This window comes from Kryptolebias marmoratus, linkage group LG5, assembly GCF_001649575.2.
Source record: "Kryptolebias marmoratus isolate JLee-2015 linkage group LG5, ASM164957v2, whole genome shotgun sequence".
In the NCBI taxonomy this organism is placed as follows: domain Eukaryota; kingdom Metazoa; phylum Chordata; class Actinopteri; order Cyprinodontiformes; family Rivulidae; genus Kryptolebias; species Kryptolebias marmoratus.
The window spans coordinates 11,733,309-11,754,021 of NC_051434.1; the positions used below are offsets into that span (position 1 = coordinate 11,733,309).

The 20,713-nt window shown below is 42.4% G+C and overlaps 1 protein-coding gene across 3 annotated transcripts in view; it reads right to left on the reverse strand.

The window, feature by feature from the left end:
- Positions 1 to 20,713, reverse strand: part of elmo1 (engulfment and cell motility 1 (ced-12 homolog, C. elegans)) — an 88,392-nt gene that overhangs the window by 8,937 nt on the left and 58,742 nt on the right. For 2 of the 3 annotated variants that reach the window (XM_017424409.3, XM_037975803.1), the window contains exons 16-17: positions 13,684 to 13,820; positions 501 to 664 (exon numbers count right to left, since the gene is read on the reverse strand). In XM_017424409.3, the coding sequence (XP_017279898.1) occupies positions 501 to 664; positions 13,684 to 13,820 (301 nt within the window). Of the gene's footprint in view, positions 1 to 500; positions 665 to 9,967; positions 10,389 to 13,683; positions 13,821 to 20,713 lie in introns of those variants that run through there. The other variant, XM_017424424.3, reaches the window with a different exon arrangement.

The window sequence follows — 20,713 nt, forward strand, 5'->3', positions numbered from 1 at the left end:
CTGCAACTATTTCTCAGTAGTTCTGCCTCCGCCCTTAAATACAGACGCAGCAGAACAAAAGGAACGAAGAATCATTCGTTTCAAATCTGCATTTATTTAAACACCGTAATCTGTCTGCGTGAAACGAGCTGGAGGGTTTTTAATTGAATATATAGTGAGAAAGCAATCCACGGACTACTGGAAGTGAATGCATAAAATATTCATCGGAGGAAATCTGCCGCGGCTTGCTTTAGGCCACTCGCCGGCTTTTAGCTGACAAATCCAAAAAAAAAAAAAGGAAAACAACAAATGATTACAGGTAATTTAGGCACTTTGATTCTTTTTTGTGGATGCAGATTAAGTGTTGCGCTCGTTTGGGTCGAAAGACCTCGCAGGTTAGGCTGGAAAACGAACCGCTTCAATAAGATTGAAGAGCTCCTCCGAGCCGTTTCTCGGCCTGCGCGAGCGAAGGGGGTTTTTGTCATTTCTTGGCGTTTGCACAGAGGAAAAGTAAGACTCACAGAATGGGGCGGGACTGGAAGTCTTCCTGATTCATCCTCTCGGACTGGCGGATCTTCAGAATCTCTGTGTAGCTCAGGTTCTGCAGGCGACTCTTGAACTGGTCCAGAGAATTAGGCTTGAGAGTGAGCGCTCGCATGATCTGCTCCCTCACCACCTGCATTACCTGTGGAGCAGAGCAGAGGGGCCCGGTGAGACCACCACGGGGCCAGAGGACAGACAGCAGGTGGACTCACGAATAGTTACCTACGACTCGTCTTTCAGATACAACGCAGGCCATCAGCATCAACCCAATCACATGTTCAGGTATTAAACTCGGATCAGATAAGGTTTGATTGGCTTCACTTTGAGCAAAATTCTCCTGCGTTTAAACGAGTGTCACGGGTCTCCAGTCCTCAGTTTAACTCTAGTTTCTAAAACACTTTGGTCTGCAGAGGAGTTCATGAATGACTCAGTGACTCAAACACGGCCCTGTGCATTGTGGGTAAACATCTATACCTCATCCGTCCATCTGTTCTGTGCTTCATTCAGACACAGGTGACAATCTTTTAAGAGGAAAGAGGCAAAACAAGCCCGTTCAGTCCTTCCCTGACCTTTGACCTTTAATCTGCTAACCGAGGCCTGTAGACTCTGAGATGGAGACTCTGGAGCTTTGCACGGTCTGACCTTGGGGTGAATTCGCTGGGTTGTCCACTCCTGTTGAGACCGGCAGCCATCTTTAATGTTTGTCACTTGTGAACAATCGTTCTCACGGTGGAATGTTGGACTCCAAACTGTTTGGAAATGACCTTTGACCCTTCCCCGATTGCCAGGCAGCAACAACTGCTTCTTTAAAGATCATTGCTGATGTCTTTCCTGCTTGGCATCGTGTTAACACACACCTGCTGACATGGTGTAATCTGTCGTGTGTTTTTGTCCACTCGAAGTTAGATCTGTATAATTTCAGAACCTGGTGAGGACCAAACGATTTTTATTACGTCCAGATTCATAAAACCCTCAAATTAAAAAGAGAGTGGTGTTTCTTTGTCCCCTGACATTCTGTACACAGCTTTTTGTTCCAGAAAGCTTTATAAAAAAATAAAAAAAACCCACTGTGTTTCAGTTCTGTTACTTAAAAACATCCCCTCTGTTCTCAGAGACAATGGATGTTAAAACCATGACAAAAACATCACAGCTACAGTTCAGAAAGTGTCCATTAAAACTGAACAAGAACTTCTTAAACTCATTTAAACGTACAGTTTGAGCAGATGACAGTTTTAGCTACTTGACAGGACCACGGTGATTTTAACATTTATTAAACTCATTCCCCCCATCTCCCCTAAAAGCCTCTTCATTCTCTTACACTCAAACCTGCATGAGATCGAAGCTGAAACATTCAGTGACAGCTGCTTCCATTTAGCTTTGAGCTCTGACAAGTGATTTGCATTCTGCATAATTACAATTTCGAACAATAATCTAATCCAAAAGCATGCTTTTAGTTTTGTTCTTGAAAGCATTCATGCAGAAACCCAAAAAAAAAAAAAAAAAAAAAAGGGGACTTGACAGAGTATTTAGAATTAATGTGCGGAACATGATCTTGGGGAAGGTTTCCCGATGAATGACTGAAAACGGCTGAAGTGAGTCTGTAAATCCTGCTGGGAAGCCAAGTGTACTATCCGACTTCAGAAAACAACAACACCGTTTTCGCCGAGCTTAGCTGCTCCACATGCAGCAGATGATGTGAAGGCAGATGTGACAAGCAGCCCTAATTTTGGATCAAGTGCCTGCAGAAGGCTCATTCACTGGAACAAAATGTACTCAGGTGACAGACAGACGGAGAAATAAACAGATTCTTTTTTTCTTCTTTTGTTCTCTTCTGAATTGGCTCCGTTGTATTCTGGATCATCTCTGCTCGCTCTGATGCTTCAAGACACTCGTGCACTTCCAAGCTTTTTGCAAACATCTTGCAAAATCCCAGCTGTTTTTGACATGGAAAACAATCCCAGCCAATAGGATTATGTGTAGTGTTTGTGCTCAGATATTCATTAAAGAAAAGTGAAGATTTGTATGGATTTAATGGATAAATGTTATGCTCTGTTGAATTGCGCTTTTCAGTTTCATCTGGGCTCTTCAGGTTTTTAAAAACGAGGCAAAAACCCAGAAAGAGACCCCAGACCGGGTCTTATGTAATACTGCTCTCACTGTTTGTTTTCACTGCAAGGCGATTACTCATCAACTTGAGAACCTCTGGACGCTCACCAGCCTGACCGAGCCAGGGATAAGAACGTCAGGAACAAGAGTCTAAAATGAGACATGTGCAGTGTACGCCGCAGTTTGTGTCCATTTCAAATTCTAATTTATATTTCCATTGCCAGGAGAGTCATTTTAGCACCACTGTCGGGGTGTTGCTGTGCAGCGGCGGCACTGCGTTCAGCCTAAAATGTAAAATCAGTCCAAAGCTTCCGGCAGATTCACAACCAGACGGACTGAGGTAGGTAGGTAGGTAGGTACATTTATTTATATAGCACTTTTCAGCACAAGGCAACTCAAAGTGCTTTACAACACTGAGCTGAAAACACGCAGCCCAGAGGATGAAACCACCTCAGGATTCCCAACTTTTCAGCTTTTAATCAGAACTTAGTAGCATGGCACATCATGATTTCACACACACAGACTTTAATACCAATCATTTGCTAGAAGACTGATAGATTTTGCCTGTTTAGATCAGGGGTCTCCAATCCTGGTCCTGGAGGGCCACAATCCTGCAGGTTTTCCTTGTTTCCCTGCTCCAACACACCTGATTCAGTGGTTAAATCACCTCTTCATGTTCTGCAGAAGCCTGTTAATCACCCATTGTTCCAACCAGGTGTGTTGAAGCAGAGAAACAAGTAAAACATGCAGGATGGTGGCCCTCCAAGACCAGGATTGGAGACCCCTGGTTTAGATTATGAACGGTGCATCATTGGGCCTGGACGGAACATCTGACTGTGAAGAAAAGTGCAAAGAAATAACAAATAGGAAACAAGACGACGATGGAGTTGCAGGCACATGGCAGGCTGCCTGAAACGAAGAAAGCTGCCTTTCTTTAAAGCCGTTTGCAGCAGACTGTGGAACCTGGAGCCTCAGCAGTGTCCTCCCTGGAGAACATTCATTAATATGCCTTGTTTGCAGCCGTGTCTCCGGCAGGAAAACGGCTCTGCACGCCCATGTGGCTGCTCACTCCCATGCTAATTAACAACGAGAATATTCATCACATTTAATACGAACACATGGTGAGGGGACACGAGGGGTAAATGTGAATATTTTCATTCATCCTCTCATCCGAGAGCACCTTGACAGAGGTGAGGCGACGTCAGAGCGGGAAGAAACTTTTGGGGTTTCGCTCGTTCTCATAAACTTGGGCTCACTTTTAGCAGCTCATTTTTAATGTTTGGTCAGATTTTTCCGATCCAAGATTGATTGGTTTATCCTTTTCACCTTTTGTTCCGTCTTCTTTCGTACAGTCCATCACAGTTCTTTATCTATTCTGCACACCAGAGGCAATCACTCTTTCTTGTAGCTTCCAAAGGAGAAGTTAAATCCCCGGGCAAGTGTCAGCAAAAGTAATTATACGCTGCCCCAAAAGTCAAGCAGATGTAATGGAGAGGTGGGCGCGGACTCGTCCATCACGTCTTTGTGCCTTTCAGCTCGTCCTCGAGCGGGACGGTCCTCTCTCCTGAAGCTGCTCCGCCTTTAATCATCGACAACTTCCGTAACAAATGACATCCTCCGTCCTCCGACCAATGGAATGCCTTCGCCGCTCAGTTTCTTTTTACCAAAGAGGACGCTGATGACATCACTTCCCAGCTGCCAGTCAAACGCAAACCTGCCACTCAAGCTTGTGCGGGGAAAATAAATCTGAGACACTTTGGTGAGCGAATAACGAGGCCATAATCACAGAGTAATGACTTTCCTGATAACTCGCTGAAAGCAATCAAAATGTCAATCTCACATGGTGATAATTGAACTGTTACTGGAGACAAGACACGCAGGTTTGTGCACGTACAAAACCACAAAGACCAGGCATGCTTCAGCGGAGATGCTGCATATTCATTTTTATTGTATATTTAAAAAAAAAAAAATTAAAGAGAACCCAGGAAACACACTTTGTGCACCAAGTTCAACTTATAATCATCTGCCACTAAAAGGACTATAAAAAACGCAGCTTACAGTAAAAACATAAATCATGGCTTTATTTTGACATAAGAAATTAGCACCAATAATTGGAATGCGATTTTACCAACAGTGAAATGATTTTTCGCAGGCACTGTTTGCTGCTGATTTCTGGTCATATTAGTCGCACTAATTTACTAATTTTTGCTCTTTCTCACTCCTGCAGACAGATTCCCTCTTGGGGCTTCGAATACGTTCAGTTTGAGCTGAAGCGGCTCTAAACCGCACATCCTCTGCTGTCATACGAGATATCTTTGAGTCGGTGACACGGGGTGTGCACTGACAGGGTGTCACAGCCTGTAAGGATGACAGGAATCACTAAGCGGGGGGAGGGGGGGAGGAGAAAAAAAAAATCGATGTTAAGCGATTTTAATACTGTTCGAACTACTTGGGCGTGTATTGGAGCGCGTGAACGACGACTTGTACCTGCTTGGATACGAGTCGTCGTCTTCTGGAGGCAGACGGGGACGCTGCAACCCCAGTTCGACTCCATTAGCAGCGCGTTCGTCTCAAAAAAGACGCTGTCATCGCGTCATAGGGGCAGAAAAACTCCCATCCATTAAAATTTCAATTATGCATCTACCCCCTGTTGCTTGCGAGTCGTCACCGAGGCTGGATATTTCAATAAAAGTGTTGCCGTAATAGGTAGATGCAACTTAAAGTGCTCTGAAAAGCTACTCTTTTCTCTTTTAGTGAAAGGCTTATGCACCTATCTGACAGCACTATAGAGAGCTGCACCAAACACACTATAGGCAATAGTTCTACATAATATAAATGTGCAGATTTTACTGCAAATATTGCAAATGGGTCTTCTTATAAAGACATAAAATCAGATTATGTATGCACTACGGGTCAGCTAATGATAATTTCTCGACTGTAGCTTCTTCATCTACAATAGACGTCATGTTTAATAGACATCCCATTAGACCTCAGAACATTGATTCTTTTTTTCCCCCTTACAACATAAGTGATGTGGGGTTGACACCGGCTTTCGCTGGTGGCTGTTGCCATATTTAGACGTTCAGAGCTGCGTGCCGAGAAACTGTCAGAGGAGCTGTTTTTCAAAAAAAAAAAACAGCTCCACATGAGGTGCAGCACAGCCCATATGGAGGATCAGGGAGGAAAGTCACTGAAGAGACACCAACAAAAAGCCAAATGCTGACCTTGGTTTGTGTGCAACATTGCAGTAATCAGTGTTTTTATTATGTTACATAAATAAGTAAAATATGCAATAATTGCTCCAGGGAGGTGATTAAATTGGTTGTGATTAAGCAAATATTCAAGGACTGGAGATGAGGTTATTGACTATGACTTCATGCATCATTAGCAGAGTATTCAAAGTAATGTTGTTCGGAAAACTAAAACGAAACAATTTCTTCATGAATAATTCAAAAAAAGAGCTTCCATTTAGACCCGTTATCGAGCTTTTAGGCAAAAAGTGCAAGTTAAGCTTTGTACGGAGGAGGGACAGGTTTGGAAGGAGCTGCACAGAGAAGTGAACTTGTTAATGATGCATGAAGGGGTTTTAAGGAATGCAGTAAGTCCAAGTTTCAGATGGCTCCTTTGACCAAGAACAGCGAAGGAAAATGTGTCTAATGCTGAAGTACTTCAATTATGAATAAAACTTTAAAAGGAGCTTTTAAAAAAGGGGGTTCTGCTGAGAAAAGGATTTTAGTTTAAAGAAATAAGAGTTCAATTCTGACCAGACTGACAAGCTAATGGATACTTTGAGTGAGGCCAAGACGAAAAGTGGATTGTTTGCCCTCTTAAAGCAAATCTAATCTCTGAAATTTTACTGTGGTTCAGGTAAGCGTTGCTGTATAAACCTTTACGTTGCCACTAATTTCGTGTTTCGTGGTTATTTTGGCAGAAAAATCATGCTATTCCTGCTGGAAGTACTCCAGGGTGGACCAAAAGTGCTCCAGCTATTGCCTCTGACACCATCTGTGGAAGCAAACAACATAGATTTCTGCGGAAATATTAATGTAATGCAAAATTAACGGCAACGTAAAAGTTTATAAAATAAATCAGCACGAATCGCCTTGGACTAGTTTTAAGATGACAGAAAACCACCGTTCTCCAAACTGAGGTCATTCAAATAAAAGGTTTTGTTGATAATCTTTCCACACAACCCCACTTAAAAAGATCTGAACTGTTGCTTTATGTTCTGATCCAACCATAACTCTATTGAGTAAAACCAACAAACAAAAAGAAAGAAACAAGTGAAATTAGTTAATTGTAGATTATAAAAATAAATTTGCTCTTACATAATAGAAATTAAGCACAAAATTTCAATATTTCATCTGTGTGGGCTAAACCTTGTTATTTGTAGCTGGTAGAAAAAGGTGGCTTAAAAAAAAAGATTAATCCACATCTGCTGGTCTCCCCCTCCTTACATGCATCTTCTCAGACAGACAATGAGCTTCTAATTAATCACTGATTTAAGCAGTGATAAATCAAATCTCTATCATTATTTAACACAAGCGATGAAGCCCTCGCCTGCCATACGAGACTCTTTATTTGGAGGAAATCTAAAGAACATAGTGTCCTGCAGGGAGCAAATAAAGCAACACATTCCTGTCCACACAGCAACATCACCACATAGGAGGACGAGCGAAATAGAAAAGCTTGAGTACGTGTCCTTCCTCGTTCTGATTTCTAATGAGAAGTTATCACTATCCCGGTTCACCACAAAACTAAACATTAGCTCGGCGTGCACAGCTCTGATGGTTTGACGCTAATGACGGATGATCTCCCGGCTCTGATTAGTGAGCCGAGCTTTGGTGTTCTCAGCGCGAGTGGGCCAAGAGAGACCTTTCCCCTTAGGCGCACACACACGCAAACACAGGCTCATGAAAAAATTATGCACTGAAAGATTAAAAACAAGAAGTCCCTGCACAGAAACACGTCTTTCATTTGATACACGCTTGCGATGAGAAACGCAGAAGTCAAAGATCAGTCGTAGTGCGTGCACGAGCGGGTCGTACAGTGCTTGCACGTGTGCAAAAACAATAAAGCGAACCTTGTTAGGGGAGTGGGAGGTGAGGCAGCCAGGCGGAACGATATAAATAGCCTGTCTGAATTCAACAATAGAGGTGGCGCAGGACTTGGGTGGGATGGGGCGTTGGGGGGTAAGAATAACGAGGGGAACGAGCACGAGACAAAAGGAGCCGCAAGAAACTGAAGCGAGAAAAAGACAGAAATAAATAAAACCGGTAAGAAATAAAATAAGAGCGGCTCTGATCGCAGGAGGAGGAGGAGGAGGAGTGGGGGAGGTGCAGGGCGGCCGAGTCATGATACATGTACCGTTTCATGCAAAGCAGGGACCGACATATGGAAATGTGTTTTAGTGCTCCCATCCGCTGGAACCAGAACCCCAAACTTTCCATACCTGTACTCGTTTTAGTGTTTCTGACACCGCATTCCTGCGTTCCTTTTATTAAACAAGAGTTCACGTACACATACACTCAGAGCACATTCAAAATATCTCAATAAAGCAGCTCTTTTGTAGCTACTAAGTAGTGATATCTTGCAGAGGGTGGATGAGGTCCCATCAGCTGCAGCCAGACGAGCTTTTGAGGATTTCTATTTGAATAATCCCACCTCGCACAGACCGCGCTTCAAAACGGTACAAGAAAGCATATAATCTGCGTCTCAATATAACACCTCGGGTCAGAAATGGAAATACGGATTTAAAATTAAAAAAATTTAAAAAGGCTTCGCTTTCATTCTGTGCCCAGCTCGTTTAGCTGAAGTGCTACCTGGACCGGGTTCAAGGTCTCTTGCGGAAGGCCACTTTTAATTGAAAACTCATAAACAAAAGACGACGACCATGAGTTCATTCTTTGGAGGCCGAGCTTCATTTTCCATCTAGAGTATTATTCATTCGCAGTAAAAGCAAATGCACAGCTTCTTTATCTGGTAATGTTTCATGTGGATTTAAGTGGATGGGGAGAAATAGGTTTTTATTAGTGTGGAATCATGTAAAAACAAGAAAGGCTGATCAAATGGATCTGATTATTACACCATAATCTATAAATATGCTCCCATGCACAAATCTGTTTATAGATTTCAATACAAAGACACACGGTTAACACTGGTCCTGCCTTATAAAAAAAAAAAGAAGAAGTCTGGCACGCTGGTAAAGCCACAGACTGTTTCAAGCCTTGATACTAAGCTAGGCTAACAACCATCTGGCTGCAGCTCCACAGTGAATAATGAGCTGAAAAAGTGGAAACAGTTGATTAAACTCAACTCAATCTACACTTTATATAAAACAGCATTGGTGGGGAGGAAAGGTCCAGCTGTAACAGAAAGGAGCAGACTGTGAGAGGGTGATGATGCTCGTTAGTGTCGCCCCCCACATATGAAACCATTCTTAGAATCTGTTAGGTCTTACAGGACTAAATATAAAGATTTAAAATAGCGATATTAAGATATTGGGGAAGAGAAAGAATATATATTAATAATCCATGAGAGGGTGATGATGCATGCATATTTCCACAATTGTCCAGTTAAGAAATCACTTTATATAGATGAAGAAAATGCAGCAACAGTTGGCTCTTTTCAGCTCCAATCACTGCACACCAGGTTATCTGACGGGTGAGAACTCTTTGACGAAAAGCTAACGCTACGTTTTACTCAAAACAAAATACAAGCCGGGGTCCTGGCAGCGTTTCACAGGCTGCTGCTGGCTCTACGCTCTGGTGCTGACCTCGCTCTGATCCGGTGTCAAACCCCGGTGGCTAAAACGCCGGCTTGAAGCTCATCCGAAGCCGAGCGAGGCGGCGTGGAGTTCAGACGAGCGGCGGCGGTGGCAGAGAATTCCTCCGGTGACGAACAGTGGGTGCTGCTGATGTAGGGTAATCCCATTCACAATAACAAGGCCCAACCCCCCCCATGTCTCTCTCACACACACACACACGTACAGATAAATACAATTGATGCTTGTGGTGTGATGGAGGTTAGGTGAACTGTGTGTGTGTTTGAGAGAGAAACAGGGTGAAAGTGTAATCCAGCACACAACTAAGCGTATATAATCTGGATCTCGGACTAACCTGCTTTCTCCTCGTCGAGCCTACACGTCCCCATCTGTCCCCTCCCCTCCATCCTCCACTCTGCCTCTCCATCCCTCCATCCTCCTCCCTCCTTCCCCTCTCCTCCTCCGCATCCAGGCAACAACACAAACAGTCCTCTTCCTCCCCTTCAGTACCACCTCCCTGTCTCTCCCTCTCGCTTTCTATTTGCCCCCCTCCGTCGCTGTTCTCGGTATACTTACATGTCACCTCCATGGTTTCAAGTGGCGTTTGATGCTCTCCACAATGGCTTTTGTCTTATCCTTGTGCTTTTGCCAGATAATGACTTCGTGGCTCTCGACGGGAGACGGAGGACTATCAGAAAGATGGAGGGAGCAGATGGTTCCTCAGACGAGCAGTCTGGCTGCTCGTGGACAGCTAGCTTTAGCCACAATAAGCGAAAACTCGGCTGTCAACACGGCGCGTGCACCACCTCCTTTTTGGCTTTCCTCTCCTTTCCAGTCTTGCTCCTGCAGTTGTCCAGCTTGACTCACTATATAAGCATATTTTATTTATTTAGAACAGTTCATCTCCTGTATTAAACTTTACCCTTCCTCTATCTACTATTATATTTGTTCTCGCCTTTCCATTTGCCTTCCACCCTCTCCCTCTGTGACTCTAAGAGCATCAGCCAAGCTGCTCTGCTTCACTTATGTTGATCTCTGAGCTTATGCACTGATTGGACACACGCCACGATCAGAGACACCAATGGTGATGCAGCAATTGGATCACATGATAAATATAGGTGTGTGTGTGTGTGTGTGTGTGTGTGTGTTAGAGAGAGGGAGCGAGGTTCAGCTGTAGCAGGAGGGTTGAGGGAAGACGAAGAGGAAGAGGAGGAGGGGTACTGTGAGTGGCTGCAAGCCGCTACATAAGTGAGGGATTTTTTTTTCAAGGTCCTGAGCAGAGAAAGATGAAGGCTTTTTTCATCCGCCTGTGGGGAGGAGGGGGAGGAGGAGGAGGAGGAAGAGGAGAAGAAGCTCGAAGCGCAGACGGTTCGATGAAGAGACAACAGGCAGCCTTACAAGACGGAGTCTCTGATGGAAGCTTCTGCACACGCAGACCGAAACACGAGCCGTGCAGAGAGCGCGGCTCCATTTTACCACGACAGAGCCCGAGCAGCGCAACGCAATTGGACAGGGGTTGCTATGGAAACAGGGGGAAACGGCTGCTGACGGACAAAGCAGTGCCCTGGGAGCATCAGACCTCCCTCCATTAAACACCCTATACAAACACACACCTCTTACATTTTTTTTTTTTAATCATTAAAACCCCACATTCAACAAAGCTCCAACCGCTTTCAGGCGCCACTTGAGCCGCTCCGTCCTAAAAACGCACAAATGTACGGAGGAGCCCGGGTGCGCCGGGTGCCAAGTCGGCCGCAGAGAGTCAGACACTAAGAGAGCCATCAGCGCTCGAGATATGCAGCTCCCAGCAGCATGGAGACGCTGATAAAAGCTGAAGTGTTTTAGTATTCCACACATCAGCGCTGTCAGCAGCAAATGTAGAAGCTGCAGGGAAGCCATACGTATCGTAGAGTGGATGCCCTCTGAATCATCTTTCATCGCTCTTATCAGCCGCCCACATGGGGATACATCGTCTCTGAAGAGGATTTAATGTTTGGACATGACATTACGAATGCAAACAAATACAGATTCCAGGTGCAGACTGGCGCTTCGCCATTACAGTCTGGACTGTGAGACAAACTCAGTCTTTCAATTCATTTAAACGGATTTTCTTAACGGACGGCAGCCGGTCAAATACCTGAAAACGAATGGTCAGAAACGGTACAACTTAAATTTAAAGCAGTGAAAAGAACAAACAGCAAGTTGTGTTAATACTCCTCATCTATACACAGCAGACCAAAAAGAAAAAAATCCTTGAAGTTTTTCTCTTTTTTTATTTCATTAAATTCAAAACGCCTCTCGGTTGTCTTACCCCAGTGAAATAAAATGCTAATTTTCCCCTCATTTTAATTATGTGCCCTTTTGGTAGTAACTTGGATGTCTCAGAGGGACCAGAGGGGTGGGGCAAGCACCCTGATTCTTTCAAACAAACAGAATCCCACTTGAGCCCAAGGCCCAGCATTCACAATTATAATAATAATTTGGAGCAAAAAGTGTTGCACGTACTTGAAAACTAAATGACTGCACCACTTAGAAATAAGTGGCTTTAATCTGTTCACCAACGTGCATAAAAATACACTTCCAGGTATGCAAATAGAAAAAGAGCCAAAGGTTCTAACAGGTACGCCTGCACACACGAGATTACACAGATTCTCCAAAAACCAAAGTCCGATTATTAACAAGACAGCGCTGAATTATTAATTTCTGTCAGCTACACTGAAGAGAAAAGCTTCATCAGAAAAACCACCTCGGTGGTTAGTAAACAGACAGGTGTGTTGGACTCTTCGGCAGTCTGAACGATGCAGATGCGAACAGAGAGAGCTGTAATTAATCAGCGCTTATTAAAGCTGGCTGGCTGCGGTGGGTTTTATGCTTAAATGAACTGAAAGTTTCTGTTCAGCAAAGCAGCAATAAAAATATAAAACAGGCCGAAAAGACAAAATGTCCAGATGTTACGACTAAAACTGAAATATACTTGTTTTTCCAACTTTACAGAACTTTTTTTTTACTGTACCTGTTCGCAGAAAGAGCGCGATTTCTGGCTTATTTCTGTGCACCATCATGTCTTTTATTGGTTACATTTTACAAACTGGTCTCTTCTAAATTAAAAATATATACTATATTGGGTTGATTGTCTTTAAATTGGACAGAATTGGGCTTTAAATATCTGGAACTGAATTAAATTTGTTTGAATAGGGGAAAAAAAAGGGCCCCCAAAGGACGTCTGTTGAAAGTTGGCGCCATATAAATAAGATGGAAAATGAAACAACGGGCACAGAGTGGCTTGTAGCTTGTCTGTTTGGTGTTTGACTCCATAAGATGTTCATAATTTGTTTGATAAATCAGGGAAAAGGCACAGAGCATCTGCTGCCTCTTACGCCCGACACCCGACTGACTCCACCACCACAAAAAAAAAAAAAAAAAAAATCGGTCATAAACACCTCATTACGATCACCATCTGGCTGCGCACAAAGGCACGCTTCCTGTGTGTGCTGACTCAACATTAGCCAGCACAAAACGAAGTTTGACATCTTCATCCAAATTCCTCTGAGCTCTGAATGTGAAAGAGGGAGTTTAATCAGTGGTCTAACAAAAGACGGCAACTAATGATTCCTGCCAGAATATAAAGAAACCCATGCAGACAAAAAAAGGAAGTATTTTGAAATAAAAACCAACAGAGATACAAGTCCTATTTGTGTACAACATACTAATGTGGAACTTTTCTGTGCATCTACTTCCTGCATTTTGTGGTCAGACTAATAAAACTTTTTAAGATGTGATACTTACAGCGGCAATGTGCTGCTCAAGCCAGAGATCAGAGAGCTAATTAAAGAATGCTGTGGCAATTTTCAGCATGAAACTTTACTTAAAACACAAATATTAAATGCAAAAATGAAATGAAAACACCAAACAGGAAGACGCTGAAGAAATAATGTCCTAAGTAGAACCTCAAGAGGTGCCTGGATTCATCCAATATGCTTTTATTTTGAAAATTCCATCATAAGAATAAACAGAAATGGTTTTCAGGATGAACTTACCTCGTTTTTACTCTGGGCTGAACATCATAATCGTTTACAAAAACAGCTGAAAATGTTTTTTATACATTATTCTTATTTATTTTTTAACTTCGCTATAGTTTTGGGTTTTTTTAATAAAAGTCTGCATCAATTATTCAGGTGCTGTGTAAATCTACTTCTTTATCCTAATTTTTTCCGGCTGGTTTATACTGTAAAAGTACAACAACGTTTCTTTTCTGCACCTCCAGCTCACCTAAACAAAGCCCTTCATCGTACCTTGTTGAAGTCTTCACTCGTGGCCCTCATCTCCTTCCAGGTCTTGTTGAGCAGCTGGATGCAGATGCAGAAAAACTCCTCGAAGGAGCGATCGTGAGTGAAGAACATGGGATGGAAGTCGTGGCAGTTCTCGCTGGCTGTGGGACAAAAACAAAAAACAGATAGATGGGACAAAATGTGACGTGAAGCAATAGATTTTAATTTCTCTTCGTAGTTTAAATAAAGACAGAAAATAATATAAACACAAATATTGTAGTCTGTCTCTACCCAAGGGTGAAAATTTTGGAAAACTAACATAATAATCTCTCAATACTAGTAACAAATTAACTGTTTTGAACAAATGCAAAGGCTTTTATTCAACCTCCTTATTAAAGCTGAACAAATTTTACTTAATGAACAAAAAAATGACTTACTCCTTTAATACCAGAAACAGAATTCGGTGTTAGATTATTAGAAACGTGGAGCAGAACAGCTGATTAATCACACACGGTAAGAAAAAAGTGTCCCCACACACAGCTAGTGATATTAGAAAATGGTTCTAGTCATCAATATGCTGATGTTCTTACACCCATAGTTGTGTCTGATGATCCCACACAGCAATAACACAAGTTTAGTAATAAAAAAAAAAAAAACCTAAACCAAATCAATTAATCGGAGTATCGACCATATATAAGAGTCAGAAAATCCGCTTTGTTCTTGGCTTTGTTCAGACTAGTTGTAATCATATCATTTTGGTCAAAATGAAACCATTTCTCTAAACTGAGGATGTTCACAGAGCTGCGTACAACAGGTGAGATCTTAAATGTTTGTGAACGGAACCTCACTTCAGATAATTTGAACTATCGCTTTAAGATCCAGCTAAAATTAGACTCGAGTATTGTTGATAATTAGTTGCTCACCGAGTTCAAAATGACCCCTTGAGACAAAGCGCGAACAGAAACCAGTTCCACCCTAATTAAATCAGGACTAGATTTCTTTTCCAGAGCCAGAGGTGGTTTATTTTGTTTATTAGCGAAGCACTGAGTCACTTCTATCCCAACATTTGTGCTGAAGTGTGGCTGACATACAAAAGGAGGAAAGACCGGGCTCTCGAGAACCTAAACTATATTAACCCGCAGGTACAATAACGAGGCTTGACATTCATTTGAACTGCATTCGTCTCCCTCTCCCTCTCGCCTCGCAGAGATGAGTGGCGGCCCCGAAGCCAAAGGCTGGTTCGTTTAAAGAGTTTCAGAGTGGAGCGGCGGGGGCCACCGGCCGCCACGAGGAGCCGAGAAATTGGATGGAAGAGGTCGGGCAGCGATCGAGACTCCGCGGTGTAATGAGCGACGCCGTCGGCCCGCGGGGCGCGGCGACCCGGGCCTTGACTTGGAGTGATGAATTGAAGATTACAGAAGGACGAGGTGGAGGAACAGGCAGAAAACTAATGGAGGTGAACCGAAACAGATGCTGACGACCTGCTTACCCAGCAGTGCCTCTTTACCCACCGGCAGGGGGGAAAAAAAAGCAAACCAAACAGAAAAAGTAGATCAGATATGCAGTTTTTCCCGCTCACTTTGTCGATATTTTTCTAAAATTCTTAGAAAGACTGAAAGCTGCGGTGACCTCTGAGTTTTCAGGTCTGCTTATTGATGAAACCTGAAACCTGAACGACCCCGAGGAGAAGAGGGATAACTCGTTCAGGTTGTTTGGGAGATGCAGACGCAGAGACAGCTCAAGTGACTCTGCAGAAATTCCTCCTTCTTGAGGCGTCACAAGTTTTAAAAAAAGCTTTCAAGCTGCAAAGTTAAAACAAAAAAGCTGAGCTGAAACAAAAGACACATTCACCTTTGTGAGGGTAAACAACAGAATATAAATCTAACCACACAGTTGAAGTTTTCAACAACTAATATGATCCTCCAGCTCAGAGGACTTGACTCAACTCATTTATTTTGCCTTACAGAAGTTTAGAAGTTTCCATTTCTTAATCTATGGGAAAATTAGACACTAAAAAAAACTTTTATTTAAAATAAAGCAGTTCTTCCACTTGAAGGAATCAAAGCTATTTCAATGGAAAGTTTTAGCAGCGAAGCCAACGGATAGTAAAGAGTGAACACTTTAAACAAATTAGCACTTCTCTTTTTTTGCCTTTTTAGCACCGTAGATCATTTCCAGAGAGCTGAATCTGTTTCACAAAAGCAGCTAAAATGACTCTCTTGAATTGAGATGTTACGGTGATTAGGTAACCGTAGCTTTGAGCCTTCCTGGACTTAACCAGCCTTGTTATATCTGTTTTATCAGCGTTAAGCTTCAGCGTTGGCTGACAGTGAAGACACAGAGCACGATGAAACAGAAACACTTAATACTGCTGTCAGATTTAAGGATTTGGAGCCAAATTACGTGAAATGTGTAAATTCTCAGTTGGTTTTGGTATTACTGATCTTGTCTCGTACTTTTGTGTGTTAAACCTTTGGCCGTGAAATTTAAATCCCACTTAAAGCTTCCCTGCCACCTCAACCAATATGGAGATGTGACCAAAACGAGCAGCAGAATCATTCTTTTTAATAGTTTTTCTGCACCTGCAGCTTTAAATTCTATTATTTGGTGAAAATTAAGACATATTTCTAAACCACATCCCCCCTGAGCGCGTTCCCCTAAATCATCTGAGCAGAATGGATTACTGGACACGAGCTTGACAGAAACACAAACACCCCAGCTCCGAGCAGCTGGGCACACATGAACTGTAACTCCATTAAAGTCACAATTTATGACTCGTTTTGGGAAAGCATATGGGTCAGCAGCAAACAGTATGGATGGATTGTGACCAAACTCTGAGGTTTCTTTGTCCTCTATCATCTCATCTATCTGCTAAGCCAGATGTTCGATGTCTGCACCTCATGAAGTCAGTAACGTGACTCGATGAGGACCAGTTTAGGCTATTATCAACCATATGGCCGCATGGGTCGGCAGAACCTGTCGTCTTATCGATACTTTATCATCAAATTCTACTAAGAATTTGTTGGTTAAACAACGTTACTTAATTTATGCTTAACTGATAACTTATTTCCAGCCAAAAGGATGTTTCAAAAGCAAAATCAACGCTGTCGATTAACCTGTTCTGCTCTTAAATATTCTGGTAATTCTTGTAATAATTCCTTCTTAGTGTGGCCCTGATCACCTTACAACTTCATCCTCATCCCACATCCCCAAAAGGTTCCCTAACCCTTGAGGTGAAGACCTAAAATGTCTGATCTTTAACTTAAAAGCGGACATTTTTTTCCTGATTTCAGACGCTCCGTGACAAGCCTCTTTCACCAGAGATAAGTTCAAAGTCTTTAGCTGCAGACTGAATTAGGCACATCAGTACAGCAGCGTCCAACATCATCTGATTTCATAATGATGCTCAGACCACCACAAACGATTTAATCTCCTCTCCGCCCCGTCCTCTGACATCTGCTGGAATGAGGTCGGGCCGAGGGTCGCTCACACGCTTAACGAGCAACTAATGTTCTGCGTATAAATGTGTGACGGCCACCGTACGAGTCGTGCATCTGAAAACTCGGCACCAAACGCCCAACCACCAGGCTGGTGACCAAAACGGAAAGATCCCGGACACGACAGAGGTGAGTAAACACGTGTGCAGTTGCGTAACTGTGCGCCTCTGCATGGGTGGGAGAAAGAAAGAAAGGAAAAAAAAAAAGAAATGCACATGTGGGCTGAATGCCACCATGACATCTGTCAAGGTCCACTGTGTATCTGTTTGTGTGTGTGTGTGTGCAGTAAGTGGGTGAAGCAACCCTCGGAGTCACCTTGCAGCCACACCGCATGATGAATACACAGTGAAAAGTGTCATCGCCACTTTAATTAGAATACCAGCATGCACTCATGTCCAACTGTTACAAGGAGAGAGTGTGTGTGTGTGTGTGTGTGTGGACGGAGCAGCGTCAGCAGCATCTATCTGGCCCAGTCACCGTTTGTGAGTACGTACAGGATGCTAAGCCAGCAGGTACACAGAGATGCAAACCAGAGGATGCTGGATGACTGCGTGCTTCTCAAGCTACGAGCAGCAATAAAACATCGTCGTTCGGCAAACATAAGTCACAAGTATTAGGATAAACACCGGCAAAGAGATGTTTTCCACTGTCATGGTTGAGAACAAATTACATTTAGTGGATTGTTTAAAATAGAGTCAGTAAATCTCCAGTCACCAGTGCTGATAAAAAAAGAAGCTTTCCTCACAGAAATAAACAAACCTCCACATAAAGTTCATTTAGCATGTTCATTGGCCCAAACCAATCATCAAAAACATGAAATACACCAGAGAAGCTCCTGGTGGTTTGGCTCATATCACAACAGCAGCTATAACACAAGACTGGAACCAAAATATAACGCAAAAAAAAGCAGCCGATCTTGTGGGATTGATGTGCGACTTTAAAACAACGGTTTGAAGATAAAGTCTGTGAAGCGAGGAACGCTGATGGTTAATATTTTAAGAGTTGCGTCCAAAAGCAGTGAGGCAGAAGTGTTGTGCTTGTTCGTCTGATCCGAGCATCTCCGCCGCGAAGCTAATGCTAATTAACTGAGGCAGAACGAGGTCAGCGGTCACAGGCTCTGCAGCAGAAAGAGCTGAGCAAAGAAGGAGAAAAGACACCACTTGTACAAATACTTTGATTTTTTTTTTTTACCTACACAAGAGTGAGTCCAGTCAGTGAGAATGAACGAACATAGATCAGATAAGAATGTAAACAAGCCAAAGTCCCATTTCCTCTGTGGTTTCTAATTACATAATTAAACAGAATTGGCGTCCAGAATCCCTCATAATGGTCAAAATGCATGAGAGAACAGAGGAGGAACACAAAATAACAGAGTGACAGATGGAGAGAAAGGAAAATGAGGCTGGGTGCATGTAGGGAATACATCAGTGCTGCAGACTGGTGCGAGCAGAAACAAATTAATCTGCATCTGCTCCCTTCTCTTCCCAGATACAATAAATCTTGGGCAACTTGCATGTAGCCGCGAGTTCTGCGGGTTCGTGTCGCTGCAGGTATTTAATATACTGAACCCAACTCGCATTTTAATATATCAGATATGTGGGGCCTCGGCATATTAAATCTTATTCCCGAGGAATCTGCGAACAACTCGCATGGTGTGACTCACTCGCACGCATACAAACACACAATCTGTCTCCAGTCGGCCCAAACGCTGAAACAGAATCGTTTAATCGTCACAAAACAACAGGAAACCCTGAACGTCCATGTGCTCGTGCACCGAAGCAGCACACACACATATGAAGGCAGGGCCTGATCAATGTTTGAATCAAATGATTACAGGGAAAATATTAGCAAAAATGTGTTAAAATAGTTTAGAAATGTAAAGAGCAGGTCTGATTCTCTTGTTTACACTGTGTGGATGATAGATGGAGTCAAATAAGGTCTTTATGTTATATTTTTTCTACAGTGGTTTGCAAACTCTTCAGGTTCTGACCCACAAAATAACAACTGAGACGTGTTACCTGAAATATTGCTGGCAGAAGTGTACAAACATCACTAATTCGCTAAAAAAACAAAAAAAATATATGTATTTAGACCTTTTTGACAATTAACAGCTGTTTTCATAACATATTTTTTACCAATTATGGGGAAATCTTCTTTAGATTTTATGTGATTTCAGAAAATCACCTCAGGCCCTCTCACTTGTTGCTCCACGACCCACTGTGGGGTCCCGACCCAGTATTTGAGAACCAGTATTTTACTAGTCTGAGGCCTAACTGGCCTGGTATCAAATAAAGATACTAAGTTATAACTAACACCGACAGATAGAGCAGGCTTGTACGCACACAGCAGAAATGCTCCGTTTTAGGAAACCTTTTTAGTATGTATTACAAACAAATATTTTTTTGCATGCAAAGTTTGTGAATAAGAAGAAAATGCCACGCTGGTGCACCAGTCCTTTGTGTCATGCTGGGAGCCGGAAGACTTTGGGAACGTTTAGGAACGTCTATAGATCGAAGAGACTTCCTGGAAGCTGAAGACTGCAGCTAACACGACTGCCGGCGCCACAGCTGGAGGGACACTCTGGAGCTCGGCGCTCGCCCTCCTCCCCGCTCACCGTCACCTGCGTGGCTCACGAGTAATCAAAGGAGACTTTCAGGAGAGCCTCGCAGCTTTAACCTCGATGAAGTCCTTTCAGAAAGACTCAGCTTCAAAGCTAATGTTCGGCTGCTGATGGCGCCGAGCGCTAATGTTCGCAGATCAATGTTTGATTTCGGACACATTAGTGGAGGAAGGAAGGAAAAAAAAAAAGAAGCTTCCTACATATTTCATAAAACAACTCTTTTCTGAAAAAAAAAAAGAAATTTAAACACATTTATAAATTGATGGTAAATGTAATAATTTGCCAGCTTTTATAGAAACAACCCTTTAAATTTGAAACTACTAAATATCGACTAGGTTTGAGACTAACTACTTCTAACTACTGCATTTGCTCCAACTCATGTTGGGTTGAATGTTTTTTATTGTTATAAAATAAATAAATAAAAATGTCCACAGAAGACTGTCAGAATGACGCTTTAGAATTACCTACTGTTATAATAATCCACTCTAAATCTCTGTTATGATCTTGTCAGGTCTGCGTGGGGAAAAAAGAAAAGGTCTCTGGCTGAAAAAGCTCCATTTTTAGGACCAAATTTAAACATTATATACTAGAAATTGAAATTATTAGCTTGAAAGTTAAAACAAAGTCATAAAGAACTAGTTTTTAAAGTGAGGTCAAGATTAAAATCTACAAGAACGGTCCTAGAATTGATAAGAAATCATAATTTCAGATAAAATAGAGGTGGGTGATGCAAAAATACTATACATATATTTTCCCCCACACATTTAGATGAAGACTTTTCAAAGCACATACAGGTGCTGGTCATAAAATTAGAATATCATGAAAAAGTAGATTGATTTCAGTAATTCCATTTAAAAAGTGAAACTTGTATATTATATTCATACATTACATACAAACTGATATATTTCAAATGTTTATTTCGTTTAATTTTGATGAT